Source organism: Arvicola amphibius, chromosome 5 (assembly GCF_903992535.2).
Source record: "Arvicola amphibius chromosome 5, mArvAmp1.2, whole genome shotgun sequence".
NCBI classification, from domain to species: domain Eukaryota; kingdom Metazoa; phylum Chordata; class Mammalia; order Rodentia; family Cricetidae; genus Arvicola; species Arvicola amphibius.
The window spans coordinates 24,414,636-24,432,527 of NC_052051.1; the positions used below are offsets into that span (position 1 = coordinate 24,414,636).

The 17,892-nt window shown below is 46.7% G+C and overlaps 1 protein-coding gene across 1 annotated transcript; it reads right to left on the reverse strand.

The window, feature by feature from the left end:
• Window positions 1-8,933: 8,933 nt before the first annotated feature.
• C5H20orf202 (chromosome 5 C20orf202 homolog) lies at window positions 8,934-16,076 on the reverse strand. The gene is made up of 2 exons (XM_038329392.1): window positions 15,951-16,076; window positions 8,934-9,164 (listed from the first exon to the last, which is right to left on the reverse strand). The coding sequence occupies exons 1-2, from the start codon at window positions 16,044-16,046 to the stop codon at window positions 8,934-8,936; spliced, it is 327 nt and encodes a 108-aa protein (XP_038185320.1). The 5' UTR covers window positions 16,047-16,076.
• Between the last annotated feature and the right edge of the window lie 1,816 nt (window positions 16,077-17,892).

Here is a 17,892-nt window from a genome sequence, read left to right on the forward strand (position 1 = left end):
CCCAGGCAGGTGTCTAGGGGCCTTGCTATCAAGCCCGGTGGGTAAGGGCCTGAGGCCAGGAGGAGGACAAGGGACTGAGGGGTGATGGAGAGCGCGAGGTCAAGCGGAGGGCGAGGCCCCGCGGGAGGCTCGGGGTTGAGGGAAGCGGTCAGGGCTGGAGAGACTGAAGGCCAAGCCGCAGCCAGGGAAGCCGGGACCGCTGAGAGGTCCCGGCCATCACAGGCTTCGGGTGCGCGCGTGAAGCGGCAGGACCAGGTCGCTCCTCAGGCGGGCCTCAGGGCTAGGCGCTGAAGAGAACGCTAAGTTACCGGGCTGGCGCATTCCCCGCCATCACCCAGCCCGCCCACCGCCCCAAGCCTGCCCCGCATCGCAGGCCCCGCCCTACTGTCAGTGCGGTGTCCCAGGGCGGCGAAGCTCCGCACCGCACACGGAGGATCCCAGGCGCCGGTCTCCTGTGGCTGCCGGTCGGGCGAAGGCTACGAGGGGGCACAAGCATGTGAGGGGGTGGGGGCGTGAAGGGCGGGGCGGGGCTGACTACTGGGCCATGCAAGGAGAGGTGGGCGGGGCAGGAACGGGGGCGGGGCAAGGCGTGAGGAGCGTGATGTGGGTGGGCGTGGCGTAAAGTGATCTGAGATGGAGCCTGAGAGGTTGAGGCTCCTTGAGGCGCGAGGGGGCGGAGCTGAGTGAGGCTTGTGATGCTAGGAGGTGGGAGGGGCGGGGCCTGAGGGGGAGCGGTCTGGAGGGGGCGGAGCGTGAAGGGGCTGGGTGTAGGGGGCGGGGCGTGGGGGCGCAGTTCGGAGAGGGCGGGGTGTGAGTGACGTAGGGGTGGGGCGTGAGGGGGAAAAGGCTGGAGGGGGCGGGGCGTGAGGTGGCTTAGCGTGTAGAGGCAGGGCTTGCATAAGTGCTTAATGCATACTGGCTATTATTACTATTGAAAGACCCTAATTTCTAGGGTTCAGGAAATGATCTTCCAGACTCAATAAGCCACGCCAATGGATGCAAACAGCAAGAGGCTTCTTTAATGTCAAAGGCGCCAACGGGGAACTCAATACTCCAGTGAGACTGAGCCCCCCTGGTATTCTTCCAGCAAGCATTTATAGGGTTTCAAAGTTACATAATAGGGAACCATAGCAACAGCAATATCATTGGTCAACTCAAATTAATATATGGGGGGGATCAACATCAGGATGAAAACAAGTTTAACAGGATGAAAACAAGTCTAACAGGATAAAAACAAGTGCATTTCCTTTTGGTAGAAATGGTCCACAGCACTAACTGGTAAAGCTATTGTACAGTAAACTGTCAGTATTCTCTGGTTCAGCATATCTTATAACCTATATTAACTGTATAGATTGTGCACTTAAAGCTGTTACCAAGTTGTCAGAACCCTAAGAACAAAAACAAGTCTAAATTAAGCCAGTTTTCAGCCAGTTTCTGCCTCCTGAGCTTTGATACACAAAGGACTGGGTGTTTTTCTCAAGACTGCTCCTGCCGCCCACAGATACCCTGTTTTGCCCCCTTGGCAGGTGCAGCTGGACTAAAGGCTGCTTCTGCTACTCATAGGTATCCTGTTTTCCCCTAGTTGATCACAAAAACATCTTAAGATGGAGACTAGGGTTGGGGTCTTTCACTATTGTAATCTAAAGGGTCATTCACATTGACTCACCCTCTCCCCAGTTTTGTTGGCAGTAAACATTTTTCAGCCCGAATTATAACTTTTAATAGCTAAAGGCAGTTGCTTGAATCCGAGGAAAATTATGTTGGAACATAAAGATCTAAGGCTAATTTAATTCTCTTGAGCTTTATAATAAGTATCAATAATATATCTTGAAACAATGATATCCAGTATGAGGTTATAAAAACGGCCCAGACTCCTTCCTGTAGGAGCAGGCTGCCCCATGTATAAACAACCACACAGAAGTTATGAGTTTTCCTTTTTGTGAAATAAGGAAATCTGTAAGAGAGGAAACAAAACTCATTAGGAACGGTACAAACAGGGTTCACATTCAAGTGTGGCTCCCATTTCCTATCTTGGTGTTGACGTTACAGCCATCACTCAAGCAAATAGCTGGGGTACATCATTGATGCTGGCTCCACCATCATGGCCAGGTGTTTCTGCAAGCTCTGTGGGAATTATATGTAAGATCAATGTCTTTTCCACTCCAACTCCCTGTCACACAATGTTGGTGAAACAAAAACTGTGATAATACATCAGGAATGTGTACACAGGGCAGGAAACAAGGTTGGATGTCGCACTAATTCTAATTAGTCTTAATAATAAAAACTCGAAGTCAGCTATCAGGGGGTGAAAGCCAAAGGATCAGAGAAGCAGAGTGGCCAACACTAGAGTTCTTACCTCTACTAGTGCTCAGATCAAAGGGGCAGCAAGCTCAGACTGACTGCCTCAGACTGCACATTCCTCAGACTGCATTGAGCTCCTGTCTCCTCCCACCTTATATTCCTTTCTCTACCCAACCATATCAGTCCTGTCTCCACCTCCCTAGTGCTGGGATTAAAGGTGTATGATCCCAAGTGCTGGGATCACACTTTTGTGTGAGCTCTGTTTCTCTTTTAGACAGGATCAATTTTGTGTCGCCCCGTGTGGCCTTGAACTAAAGGAGATCTATCTGTCCCCCCAAGTCCTGGTATTAAAGGTGTGTGCCACCACTGACTGGCCTCTAGCGGCTTAGCTCTGCACTCTGATTTTCAGGTAAGCTTTATTTGTTAAATCATAAACAAAATATCACTACGGTTGGAAGCTAGTCCATGGGAAAGGCTTTTCATCATCAGACACAATAACTTAAGCAGAAGATTTGGCTCTCACAAAGGTCAGTTAAAGCAGAAACCTAGGGCTCAGTATGTAAAAGTATAAGGACCTGAGTTCAAATCCCAGAAACCATGTAAAAACTGGACACATAGAGTTAAGAGTTAAATGTCTGTAACTCCAGTACTCCTACACGGAAGTGGAAGGTGGAGATAGGTAAATACCCAGAAACTCTCAGACCAGCTATCCTGAAAAGCAGCAAACTCTGTCCCATAAAAGGTGGAAGGTGAAGACTCACTCCTGGAACTGTCCTGTGGTCTTCAAACACTTGTCATGGCAGGAACATGCCCATAGTCACATGCAGAACTATGCATATAAAATGTGCATGTACACACACAGCAGAAACCTTTTGGTAATGCAGACTATACAGTCATTGGTGTAGTATATATTTTTCCTCCTTTCTAATTAAAACAACAACAAACCCCAAAGTGCACAGACTTGTGTGTTTTTTTTTGTTTTTGGTTTTTTTTTTTTGAGCGCAGGCATGTAGTAATACTATAAGCAGCCAGTAGGAGTGTTTGTTGTATGATCTCCTCTTATGTGGAGTATCTGCCATGGCAATATCCGATGCCTACAGAGGAGATGTCCTGCAGAGCACAGCAAACTAGTAATTCATTAAGAGAGGTAGATACCTTCCAATTAAAAAATGATGATTACATCATTGCTCATTTAATGATCTAATTGATTTAAACAAAGGCCTGGCATGGTGGAGCAGCATCCCAGCACTTGGGAGACAGAGGCAGGCAGACGTTTGTGAGTTCAAGGCCAGATTGAGCTACATAGAGAGTTCAGGACAGCCAGGGCTACTACATAAGAGAGACCCCCATCTCAAAAAGAAAATAAATTAATTAATTAAAAGGAAAGAACCAGGGTTGAGTATGATCCCATCACCCAGGAGACAGAGGGAAGTGGGTCTTTGTTAGTATGGGGTCAGTCTGACCTACACAGTGAGTTTGGGTCAGTGAGGACTGCATAGTGAGACTGTCTCAAAACAAGGGGGTGAATCATAAATGTACTAAGAAAGATTTAAGCTTTTCTGTTTCTTGACATGAAATGCTAGCATGAATGAAGAAAATAGACAGCTCATAATATACCACCACAATGGGGACACATAGTGCACAGACGTACATGCAGGCAAAACACATTAAAAAAAGTAAAAGACCACATACCACCCTTTCAGAGGACCTGCGTCTGAGACTCCACATTAGGTAGCTCACAGCCACCTGTAACCCCAGTTCCAGAAGATTTCACCCCTCTAGCCTCTGTGAGCACCTGCATTCACATGTACATACCCACGTACATAATCCCCACACAATTTTTAAAAATTATATTACTTACCCAAGATGACAAAACCTATAATAGTAGGCTTGAAATTCAAACCCAGGCAGCCTAGTGTGAAAGTCCTCATTTTTAACTGATCTTATTTTGTCCCCTATATATTGAGGAAGAGGAAGCTGATATACCTGTACCTTATTCATCATCTGAAGAAGGACACTTAAAAGAAATCCCACACTAGCTCAGAATTGAGTATAATAAAGGGTTATTTATTTAGGCATAGACGCACAGATCACAATACTCTGCTGGAATGGGGAACAGCAACCGAATCCTGTAGCCGGAAAAGAGGCCAGATGTGTCCTTTACAAGGGCATATATAGTTTAAGAGGCCACGCCCAAGAGGGTGGGTAACTTAAAGGCTACTGGCGGTAGGAATGCCTACAGCAATCATCCTGTTTTGTGTATTAAAAGTTGAGATGACCAATCAGATTCCTTCTCTACAGATTTAGACTTTAAGAAGCAACAGGAGGGTGAGGGAGACAGCTCACGGGGAAAAGTGCTTGTTGTGCAAACATGAGGACCCAAGTTCACATCCTCACACAAAAGCCAGAAGCAGTGGTGTGTGTCTGTGTCCCTAGCCTTGGCAGGGCAGAGACATACGGATTTCTAGGTCTTTCTGGCCAGCTAGTCTAGTCCAGTCAACGTGCTTCAGGCTTGGTAAGAGACCATGTCTCAGAAAACAATAAGGCTGTCAGAGGAAGACCAGGATGTCGGCCTCTGCACACACATGCACACACACTTGCATATCCATGAACATGAACACACGTATGCACTGTGTACACGCATAGAGCAGGACAGTGGAATTCATTGCCAGTGGAACTAGAACTGAAAAAATGCAGAAAAACTCGAAAGCACATCCCAGTTATGGACTAAGGGAACTCAACCCTATGCTGTGAGGAAACCCAGGCCGTGTGAGTGTCATGTGCAACAGCTTCAGATAAGGCCCCAGGATACAGCCAGTGTCACCTGCTAAACCTGTGAATGAATCTGCCTTTGAAATGTGTGGAGCCAAAGGTCTTTCTGACTGTAGCCCCATGAGAAACCCAAAGGGAGATCCACTTGAGCAGAGTCCAAGTGACTCCCAGACCCAGGTGAGATGGTTTACACCAGTCAACAGTGGCTGTGCACAAGACGATTGTTGTCATTTGACATTTGGGGCAGTTTGTACACACTGATACGTGCTCGGTCACATGTCATGCACGAATGCAAGGCCTGGACCCAACCTGTTTATTTAGCATCAGTCTAGCATGAGCCCTGCCCTGCTGCCTCGAGCACTCTGAGTTCCATGTAGTAACCCCACGTCCTTCCTGCCCCTTAGCGCTTAGCATCAGACCACACCGACGCATCTGTTTGCCAACTCTGTTCCCGCCTCTCCTCAGTGGACAAAGGCCTTGGCTTTTCCTTTCAAAAAGCATGATCTTTGTGCTTCCCCTGGTGCTCACTGGCAGTCCTGGGTGGATTCAATTCCCAGCCCTCTGAGCGTGCAGGATAGTGTTCCCAGCACCTGGATGCAATCTCAGTTTGTTCTGGCCTTGCATCAGAACTGAACCCGGTTCTAGGTGGAGATTCCCGGAGCCGGGAAAATCTCTCTTGCAGAGGAGCAGCTGCAGGACTCTGGGTCCACTTCTAGGGTTAATATGGAAGTGGGGGTTGGCGGGGTGTTTTGGTCTGTGTGCCAGCTGTGGGAAGCTGGAAGAGGCAGAGGGTAGCGGTGGTGTCACTAAGACCACGGTCCTTTCTCCTTTGCATGGCCAGGCAGGAGTGTCTTGTGATGAAGGTTGTTAGCAAGCTTGTCCGTTTGTCATTGTCGCAGTTATACAAGTTAGTGTGCACACACAGCAAGAAGAACGAGTTGTCAGTTATTAGTCTTTCCAGGGCGGAGTGCTGTATGAAGCGCACTATGTGAATGTCCCCACTTCATCTACAGTAACAAATAAGAAGTGCTATCATGACAACCTTGTCATACATGGGGGATAAGGTGAATGAGGCTCAAAGAGCCTGGGCCAGCTCGTGTAAGAGCAAGGCGTAAAATATGACAGACTGCAGAGATGATTCTGTCCATAAAATACTTGCTGCACAGCATGAGAACCTGAGTTCTGATCCCAAGCATCCGTGTAAAAGCCAGGAGAGGAGCCAGTGAGATGTCTCAGTGGCTAAGGATGTTTGTTTGCTATTCCAGAAGACCCAAGTTTGGTTCCCAGCACCCAGGTCAAGCACCCAACAACTACCTGTGGCTCCAGCTTTAGGGCATCGCTGTTTTCTTCCAGATTAAAACTTTCCATCCTGCAGGAAGCTCCTTAAACAGGAAGGTAAACAACGCAAAATAGCTTCAGGATGTCCCTGAAACTAACCAGATTCACTAGTCCCCTCCCTGTAAGAGTAAACAGTAAAAGCTGAGCATGTCCCTGAGACAGAAGGAAACTGAGCTGCAAAGTCTCTGACACCAGACCAGCTGCTTGGAAAAGCAGAAACTAGTTGAGCTGCCTGGAAGAGGTTTAGACCATGACACCTGGAAAAGACATGACCCAATCTCATGAGCTGCCTACAGGCTGTGCAGTGGGCTCCAGGTTCCCAGCTTTGTGAGCTGTCACCCATGTTGGGGTGGGTTTCGGTGATGCAGCTGTCTTTGAGTCATTTCTGTTCCTGTGAGTAACTCCAATAAAAGTCATTTGCTGACAAGATTGGACTTTGATGGTTTCCATACTTTGGTTTATCATGAGGTCCCCATGGGGTGAATAGACATCTGTATGGTGTCTCCCCAACAGGGAGACACAGCAGGGATCTGACTTCCTCTGTGGGTACCTGAATACCCACAAACTCTTTCGATCAACAGAAACATATTCACACAATCACACACACACACACAAAAAAAGTAGGGTTGAAATTAAATTAAAATCAACGAAGCAACCATCTCTGTAATCAGGTTCAAGCATATGAAAATTCTTTCTTTTCCCTTTTGTGATGTTAAGGGTCAAATTCAGTCTTGTACAAACTAGACATTTGCTAAACCACTGAGCTATAGCTCCATTCCAAGCTGGCCTCAATTCTTACTATGTAGCTGGCCTGGAACTCATATAATCCTTCTGCCTCTTTCTCCACAAGTGCTGGGATTCTAGCCATCACTGGCTATACTGGCAAAATTTCCAATTGATAACATTGAGTGTCGGTCAGATTCAGAGCACCAAGTTTCCCATGTGCTTGCGTGGTGAATCAAGACTCCCATCTTGGGCTAAGGGTTCTTTCTTTCTTTCCTTTAAAAATTATATTATATTAGTTATTTGAAAATTTCATACACTTGCTCAATATATTTTGATCATTCTCACCCCTATTTCTTCATGTAACTCCTCCAAGACCCACCCCACCCTCTCCGACTTCATGTCATTTAGTTTTATTTTATTACCCACAGAGTCCAGTTTGCACTGCGCATGCACTCATGGGCATTGGGCCATCCACTGGCTGTGAGTTGACCCACCAGAGACAGTGCACTTAAAGGAAACTGATTCTTGTCCACAGCAGCCATCAGCTATCACTAGATCCTCAGGGGTGGGGCCTTGTGAGCACCTTCCCTATGGCTTCTTATATACAAGAGCATCCCCATTTCTCTGGCTTCTCTCTCTGATATACACATTCTAGGGATTCTTGCGCGCTGGAAGACATTAGAATAGTCAGAGCCACCTTGGCAAGAATAGCAAAAATGGTGTCAGTGGGATAGGTAGGAAACCAGGTATACCTTCTCTTTCTTCCTTCTTCTTCCTTTTTTTTTTTTTTTTTAAAAAAAACCACAACTTAACACAAAGAATTGTTAACTAAGTATAAAGTTAACTGAGTGGATGAGAGGTTATAAAAAGAACTCCAAGCTAGCAATTACAGGAAGAATTTACCATCCCCAGTGCTGGGGGAACAAGCAAGCTGAAGGATTAAAATGTTCAAACAGGAGCCTTGTAGCACTGGTCTGTCGACATCTAAGAAGGGGGTTCTGAACTTAGAGGGTGCCTCCATGCTGGGCCTTGGACCTAGACACAGCAGGTACCGTCTGCTCTGAGGTGGCACATTGCTGGTGGACGACACTAAGAGTTGCAAGAAACTGCCGAGCTACTGAGGGGACAAAGGATCCAGTCCTTCCTTTCACCTCTTTCCCTAGAGCCTAACCCTACACTGCTTATTGGCAAAGGTCAACCCAGCCTAAGAGAAATCCAATTGCACCCTGAAAGTGTGGTTGGCAGCATCCTGATAGCAACCCCTGGGAAAGATTGTGGTTGGCTTTGTTGAGTCACATGCCCTTGAATTAAGCCAATCATGAATCATGATGTTAGGTCCAACATGAATTATATAGTTGACTAGGCCTGGTGATCTGCTCTTCTCTGTGATCTGTGGTGGCAACGGGGTCTGTTGTCGCCAGATAAAGGGGGCCAGGAAAACGTGCTGGGAACACAGAAAATAGCCAGGAAGTCACTACAGGTGTTCTGATTTTTCACCAAGGCAACAGTAGCCATCTTGGTACATCATAATCTTACTTTAACAATTGCCCTATGAAAAATTCCTAAAAATAGGAATATCACCCAAGTTGATGACTTGCTGGAAATTATGTACAGGGTTGTATTTTTGAAGCAGATATGCATCCAGTAATTTATCACTCACACACACACACACACACACACACACACACTGGTAAGTGACAAAGACAGTTAAGAAGTGATAAATCCAAGGACACACAACAGACACAAACTTTTATACTCGTGGTGAGAGGGTTTTAATGAGTATCCTTTCTGTCTGGTTAAGGAAGGGAGCTTCGCCTGCTTTCTTCCCCTCGGAGCAACTGGGCCAGTTCCCTCGACACAGGCTGGTAGCCCTGGCCCTCTGAGCCCAGTCTAGCTCGGAAAGGTGATGTGCTTCTGCTGGGCCTTGTGTCCTCCCAGTGGGTGCTTTCGGCTCGAAGCTCCCCTAGGAGGCTCTGCAAATGCCTCATTGAGAGCAACAGCTGCTGGTCTTGGATCTGCATCTCAGCCTAGGAGAGAAGAGGCATTCGTGGGAGTGAGACAGGCACTTCTGTGTTTGTCGAGCCCCATCCCATCGCTTGCTCAATGGAGACAAGCCCCTACCTCCTCACACAAGCCTTAGATGCCGCGTTCCCCTAAAGCCTCAGTTTTAAGTCTAGGAAGTCGGAACAAATTACTCATCTTTCTGAGGCTCTTAGAGGACAGGATAAACTGATGACAATGAAGACATGCTCTGCAGCATGACACAGATACCACCACTATATCTTTTAATCTTCGTATTAACAAATAAGCCATCAGTGTTCTCTAGAGAAACAGAACTTACAGAATCTATATATACAGAAAGGGGATTCATCAGAATGGTTTACAGACTGTGGTTCAACTAGCATAACAGTCTCTGTCTACAAACAGAAGGTCCAAGAATCTAGTAGTTGTTCAGTCCATGAAGCTGAATGTCTTACCTGGTCTTCAGTAGATGGCAGAATACTGAAGAAGAGGGCTCTAACGCCAGTGAAGGAATGGATTTCACAGCGATAGTGAGAGCAAGCTTCCTTCTTCCATGTCCTTTATACAGGCTGCCAAAGCTATTTCCCTTTTTGCTTTTATTTTCTTTTATCTCTATTGATTTTATTGAGCTGTATTTTTTCTCTGCTTCCCTCCCTCCCTCTCCCCTCCCCTTCTAACCTCTCCCATGGTCCCAGTGCTCTCAATTTACTCAGGAGATCTTATCTTTTTCTACTTCCCATGCAGGTTAGATCCATGTATGTCTCTTAGGGTCCTCATTGTTGTCTAGGTTCTCTGGGATTTTGAATTATAGGCTGGTTTTTCTTTGCTTTATGTCTAAAAGCCACTTATGAGTGAGTACATATGATATTAGTCTTTCTGGATCTGGGTTACCTCACTCAATATGATGTTTTCTAGATCTATCCATTTGCCCACAGATTACAAGATGTCATTATTTTTTTCTGCTGTGTAGTACTCCATTGTGTAAATGTACCACATTTTCCTTATCCATTCTTTGGTCGAGGGGCATTTAGGTTGTTTCAGGTTCTGGCTATGACAAACGAAGCTGCTATGAGCATAGTTGAGCACGCTTTTATTTTCTTATTAGCACACAGTGTCTCAGTAGATGAATACAGTAATAGAAAGGAGACCCCAGTTGTTTTCTACTAATCTGTTGGGGGCTGTGGACCCAGACCCTTAATTTCCTGTAAACAACTTGTTATGCTTCCAGCTGCTCTGAGCAAAACAACTTGTTTGCCTGTGTTTGGAGCGGCTCTATTCATGAGACCCTCAGGAGTTTCTGAAGGCAGGGGAATGGTTTCTGGTGGATTTGTCTGGGGTGTGGTTATCAGTTAAGGATCCATATATAAGCGGCTCTGGTACACAGTAAAGGGGGACATTCTTGTTTCAAGGATGACCCGCCTCTCTGTGTGTCTTTGTGTGTTTAAAACTCCAGGCCCTTGCCCAGCTTGCAAATGGTCCCGTAGAGCAGGCTCCACACCACAGGTGTGGTACCGTAGTACACGTAGTAGTACGGACGGTACACTAATCCATATGGTAAAGTAATTTGCAACGATGTAAAGCAGGGTCAACTCTTCTCTATAAATACTTGTTTTGAAAAACCAGTTATTTAAATAATATTTTATTAATATGCTGTGAGTTTATTTGTTCAAATGCATTGATGAATAAATAGTTTAAAGTATTCGGCATTGGCTTGTAACACATATAACGGATGTTTTTCTTTAGTGTCCTGGCTTAGTTTTGCCAACAAAAAGGGGACCTGAGAAAGAGTTCAAAGCTACTATGCTAGAACATTACTGTCATCCAAACCTCACCTCTCCTTCCAGAAGGCTTTTCCTACACATTTTGTACCCTTTTTTAAAATGTTAAATTTTATTTTGTGCTGAAGTAATTTTTGCAACACACATTGAAAAGCTGCAAAAAGGCAACTGTCCCTTGGTATTCAAGGAGGATGGCTCCAGGATTCATCCCCGTGAACACCAAGATTTAAGGGCATCCAAGCACTTACAGAAAATGGAACTCTGTTTGCACATGGCCTGTGGGAGTCTCCTTAGGTCATTGCTAGATGGCCTCTGTCTTAATTAGGTTTCTATTGCTCTAATAAAGACCATGCTTTTCACAGCCACAGTTCCAACTACAAGGATCTGATGCCCTCTTCTGGCCTCCATGGGCACCTGCACGCATGTGCACAAACCCACATACACATAACGAATCTTTAGTGTGATGGGATGTCAACTGTGGGGCTGGCAAGATGGCACCGCAGATAAAGGCACTTACTGCTGTTGCGCCTGAGTCCTAGGACCCCCAAGAAGATCACCACAGAGCCACACTTCCAAATGCAAAAGCAAGGTTTCATTTATTAAGTGCAGGCTAGCATGGGACCTCTGCCTCACAGTCTGATACAGCAGATGGGAGGGAGAATAACCCTGTCTACTATTGTAAGGGGTTTATAAAGGAAAAAAACCCAACAAAACAGAACAGTCACAAGATTATAGTCTTAAAATACAAAATTACATATCCTATATCATAATTGGAAAGATTAGGTAAAGCTCAGCTATTAGTTCCTGATAGGCAATCTAAGGAGGATAGCAATGGCCCATGATTACGCCTTCCAGACATATGCTGACCCTTTGCTAACCACAAGGACTGTTTGAAATATTACCTAGCTGATAGGGGAAGTTGGGTGGTCAACATTCTCTGTGTGACTACGGGTGGGGAAATGGGTTGCAATCAGTAACTTTGTGTAGCTTAGGTTTCTCCATTAGCTAATATTTCCCCTAAAGAGGGGTCCCACGGCCTTCAGCTTATCCTGGGAGCTGGGTGTAGTTAAAGGTCTCAAAAGGCCCAGCACAGAAATGGAATCTTTTTTGGGCTTTCACTGCCAAGTGTGATGTGGTGGTTTGAATGTCCTCTATAAGCTCAGATGTTTGAATCCTTGCTTCCAAATTGGTAGCACTGTTTGGGTAAGTTTAGAACATGTGGCCTTGCTGAAAGAGGTATGCCACTGGGGGCTGAGATATGAGGTTTTAAAAACCAAACACCATTCCCAGTTCACCCTCTGTTCCCTGTTTGTAGTTGTTCAAGAAGTGAGCCCCCAGCCTCTTGTGCCAACTACCATGCTTACTGCCATGCTTCCAAACTATGACAATTCCTCTAGAAGTGTAAGCCAAATAAGCTCTTCCTTCTCTAAGCTGTTTTGGTCATGGTCTTTGTCTCAGTCAGGTTTGCTATTGCTGTGATGAAGCACCATGATCAAAGCAACCCCAGGAGGAAAGGGTTTATTTTGGTTCATGCTTCCACATCACTGAATGAAGGCAGGGCAGGAACCTGGAGGCAGGAGCTGATGTAGAGGTCAGGGAGGAGTGATACTTACTGGCTCATTCCCCCTTGCTCAGTCTGCTCTCTTACACAACCCAAGACCAACAGCTTAGGGGTGGCCCCACCCACAATGGACTAGTCCCCCCCATCAAATACTAATTAAGAAAATGCCCTACACGTTTGCCTGCAGCCAGACCTTATGTAGGCATTTTCTCAGTTAACGTTTCCTTCTCTCAGATGACTCTAGCTTGTGTCAAGGTGACATCAAATTAGCCAGCTCAATTTACTCCTTGTCAACTTGACACACAAACACTTCCCTGTTGAGCCACAGCCTTCCCTTTCTTGTTCACTCCCAAGAACACACATTAATATCAACATCACCATATAAAACATTTTTACTAACTTAAAAATCCCCACAGTCTTTAAAAAATTCACATTTAAGAATTCAGTCTCTTTAAAAATCCTGTCTCTTCTAAATCCAAAAATCTCTTCTAAATGTTTGAAGTCTCTCAACTGTGGGCTTCCGAAAAATCAAAAAGTAAGTAAGTTAAGTACTTTCTTACTTCAAGAGGAAAGAGCCAGGGCACAGTCACTATCAGAACAAAACCAAACTCTTAACACTGTAAATAACTCAAGGTCCAAAACCTGGGATTCACTCAGATCTTCTGGGCTCCTCCAAGGGGATTGGTCTCTTCCCGCCCTCTGCAACCCACACAACTTGTCTTCCTCCATCTGGCCCCACTCCACTGCTGCTGCTGCTGCTCTTGGTGGTTGCCCCAACGTACTGGTACCTCCAAAATGCTGAGGTCTCTGCTGCGACTGGGCTTCATCAATAGCCTTTCCTGGGCTCTCTTCAGATGCCAAACCTGAAATTCTCAGCATGGCCCTTTAACTCCGGGGCCTTCAGCTACTGCTGGGGCTTCACCTTCATTAGTGACATTCCTAGCCTCTCACAGTACAAAGCTTTAGCTGTTCTCCATGACCTCTTCAAAACCAGTACCACTTAGGTGCCGTTTACACTACCCAAGCTCAGCTACCAGCTGGAGGTGCAATCCCAGCTGCTTCTGGCACCCAGCTTCTCATGCTGTCTCTGAGGAAACACTTCCCAGTAGATTTCACCTCAGTGATGCTGGTCTCTTCTTAATCACTAATTAATGTTTCAGCCCCAGCTAACCAGCAGCAATTGTCCCAGTAAAGCCAAGGTTTTACTTCAGTAGTTCTGCTCGCTTGTCAATCACTCCTGTGCCCCAACTAACCAGAACAACAATTCTCAACTCAAAATAGCCAATGGCCCTGATAGAGTCTTTAAGGAACTTTCTGGAACTTCACAAGCCAGGCCTAAATTGTCTGCATTGCTCTCAACATTCCTATTTCCCAAGACACCACAGAAAAGCTCACCAAGCTGTGAATACTTTATGGATTTTCTAGCCCAAGGCTTCAAAGTCCTTCTCCAATCCTCCCTAAAACAACATGGTCAGGTCTGCTGTCACCACAATGCTCCATGCTCCTGGTACCAATTTCTGTGCTAGTTAGGTTTGTTATTGGTGTGATGAAACACCATGACTAAAGTAACCCGAGGAGGAACGGGTTCGCCTTATCACTTCCACAGCACTGTCCATCATCAAAGGAAGTCAGGACAGGAGCTCAAGCAGGGCTGGACCCTGGAGGCAGGAGCTGATGCAGAGGCTGTGGAGGGGTGCTGCTTACTGGCTTGTTCAGCATAACTTTTTCAGCCTACTTTCTTATTTATAGATCCCAGGACCATCAGCTCAGGGGCCGCACCATTCACAATGGACTGGGCCCTCCCTCATCAATCACTAATCAAGAAAATGATCTACAGCTGGATCTTATAGGGGCCTTTTTCTCAAATGACGTTCCCTCCTTCCAGAAGACTCTGGTTTGTGTCAAGTGAGCATAAAACTAGCCAGCACGAAATGTAATCTAAAACTTTTTTTTTTCAACAAAAAAGCAGAGTCAACTCTAGTTAAAACTCCTCCCCACTCCAACCCAAGCTGTCACACAACCCAACTCAGCTTTTCACAGAGGAAATCAGTGGGTGTGGCTCTCTGGCCGCACAGGAGGACCCAGGCTCAGAGATGTAGGTGTTCAAGGGATGGGGATGTAACAACTGCATCCTAGGATTGACCCCTTGAACCACCAGGGATTAGGTGAGAGGTTTTCAGATTTGTCTCTTTTTACAAGAGACAATTATTAAAGTTATTTTCCTACTACAAATAGTGTGTAAGAGGGCCGGGATGTGGCTCAATAGTAAAATATTCCGTGTGCAAGGTCCTGGGGTTCAGGTTTAGCAGTGCAAAAAGAAAAGTGATTTTTATTTTGTGTGTGCTAACCTGATCACCAAGTCTGTGCGCTGGGAGGGCCAGTTGTGCAACTGGGGTACCTGTGGCTTGTAAGCAGCTTCAGCAGCAGCTGTGCCCCCAACCCCATGAGAAACCCTGTCAGGGTTGCCTCCCAGCTGGCCTGTTGCCTGGCAACCCACAAAGGTCTACTGGGATGATCTTGTCTGTCCCTCTCTCCTCCGGTGTTCCTGCACGGTCCTCCTCTCTCTCGACTGCTGTGCACACTTATTTTGGGACACCTCCTTCTTTGGGAACATGGAGAAAACATCACAATGAAAGGCATGGCGCCTGCCTTCCCAGGTCACATGGCATATATACTCAGGAGTTAGTGACCTGTGGGGACAAGTCTTTACTGGAAACAGAAGGCATGAGCAAACTGAATAAGTCAACGCCTTCCTGCATGCTCTTCAGCACTTGAGCAGAAGTCCCACGGGCCACTGACTCTTTTTTAACCCATTCTGCAGTGAGAACTGGTCTCAGTACTCCAGCCCAGCTGAACGCCGTTCTTGCCTCTACTGGATTTCCTCCATCTCATCTCCCTGAGTTTGCACCTCCACATATATCCTTGGTCTCAGTTATTGTTGGTGCCTCTGGTTTCCCAACTAATGTGCTGGGTGTCCTCTGTGTTCCCCAGGGGTCGTGTTTCACCCTTGGTGCCAAGTAGTAATAAGATAAATGTCAGACACCTCTCACTGAAGCCTTTTGATAACCCCCATTATGTTGGCATTGTTACCTTCATCTTGTGATTAAAGAAACTGAGGCTTGGGGACGTAAAGGCACTACCTAGAGGTCACACAGCAACAGAGCTGGGTATAGCCCCAGCACCCAGCACAATGCTAAAACCGGTCTGGCCAGCACCCACTGTCTCCTATGTAGGTCATGACCCACTTTCCCAGTACCTAAGAACTCCATTGTACTCTGTGTGGCTGCCCAAGGAGGGGTGCCTGCAGGGTTCAGACTTCAGCCCGAAGCCCGTGTTGCAGCCAGTGAGGTCCTAGGAAGGGTGTGTGTGTGTGTGTGTGTGTGTGTGTGTGTGTGTGTGCAGAAGACTCGGAAAATACAAGGGGAGACGACAAGGCAAAAGAAAAGGCTTACCAGCTCCTTCCTCAGCCATTCCAGGGTCTGCCCAAGATTCGCTGTTGTCTCTCCCGGTATTTCCATCTCAGTATCCTGGATAGAGTCCTTCGCCATGACTTGGTTACCAGCCTGAGGGACCTTTGGCTTGTACCAGCTTCCTTCAGACTGCCGGCTAAGTCACCAAGGGTGGAATGAATGAGAGCAGGACGCTGTTCACGTTGGAAAACACAGCTTGTGATTTTTTTTAAAAGCTTGAGTGATTTGAAAAAAGCAAGGAAGGAGGGGGCGAAATCAGGGGTATGGATGTTTTCATGCCTGATGTTCCAGGAGCTTAGAGAATGTGATGTCAACAGGCGTACCAGGACTGTGTGGCTGAGTGAGGCCAGTGATGGTAGCAGGCACAAGTCCTATTAGGAATCTTCATGCTTTCTGTGTAAAGTGGACAGTTCGCACATATCCTCTGGGTCCATAACTCCTTCTGTGGTCCCAGTCTCCCACCCCTATCCCCCATCTGTGGAGTCCTGATGAAGGGATGCTGACTTTCCACACCCCTGAACTTCTGGGGTGCTCATGTGCCCAGTTCTTCACCAAGAAAACTACAGCAGAAATGTGCTCTCACACAGGGAAATCTTCACTTTCCTAAAACCAGGAAATGTGACTGATGCTTTCTCCTTCTGCTTTATGTCCCTTCTGCCTGCCTGGAATGTGGATGTGATGCCTGGAGCTACAGTAGCCACCTAGAAGTCATAAGGTGACAGCCAAGAAAAGGAGAGGCTGGAAATCCTCCTTTCACCATATATGGAGGGGATCACAAGCTTTTCATCTTACAACAGCCATGTAAGAGACATCATGGGAAAGAACACCAGGGTCCCAACATTCCTTTCGTATGACCGGCAAACTTTCCAGTAGGCCTAACATGTTCAAGGGTCTCCTACCTGCTATAGCACCTCAGGCTGGAGAGGACTTTACCCATGGGTCTTGGAGGACCCTTACCCACACCATAGCAACAACCATTTATTTTTACAGAGAAATTGTGAGTGGATGGGTGGGATAGCGAGTTGCTGCCAGCCACACACCTGCAGGTCCGAGGCCGCTCCACAGGTCTCTGACCATCCTCTGAGATCTCTGGGCACGTGCTCTTGGTAGTGCAAATCTAAGCTTTAAAATATGTCTGGGGATTCAGCTCAGTGGGCAGTAGAAAGCTTGCTCAGCAGGCATGAAGCCCTGGATTCGATCCCCAAGCGCCAGAAATCCCCATAGCATGTGTCTAAACCCAGCAGCTGGGCGGCAGAGGCAGGAGGATCAGAAGTTTAAGATCATTCTCAGCTTTGTGGAGAACTGGAGGCCAGTTAGGTCATTTGAGACCCTGTCTCAAAAGAACAAGTAGAGTGCAGGAAGTTCCTTGAAGAGCTGGCACATCGCCACCCTGCTCACAGCTTTGGGGAAGGTGAGCTACACAACCGAGTCCACGCTGAGAGCAGAGATGCACGCCCACCCACAAAGAAATCTTGGCGAAACACTGTGCTGTAGAGTGGGAAAGAACAGGACCGTCGGCTTAGAAGGGCCCTGAAGAAGATGATGGGAAGAAACCACGAGGTGGGAGGAGCTAGAGGCCGGGAGTACAGTGGTGTGGTGGCAGTGGGAGACACGGGAGGTGACCTCAGATGAGACGACAAACCATTTATTGGTGTTCTACTCTGGGTCCTTGACAAACATAGGCAGCCTTGCTCCATTTTTAAATCTGTATAGACAGCAGACCCCAAACTGTGTGCCAAGGCATCCCCCCCAAACTGCAGAAAACTCATATAGTGCAGAACACTTAAAAGCTTGAGTGAGGTGCAATGTCATCTATAAGATACTGTGCAGACAGTCATTATTAAACACTTGAATCTAACTGCGTAATAAATCACGGTTGGGCATTTCTTTGGGCCTGGTTCAGCGAAAAAGTCCTTAATATGCT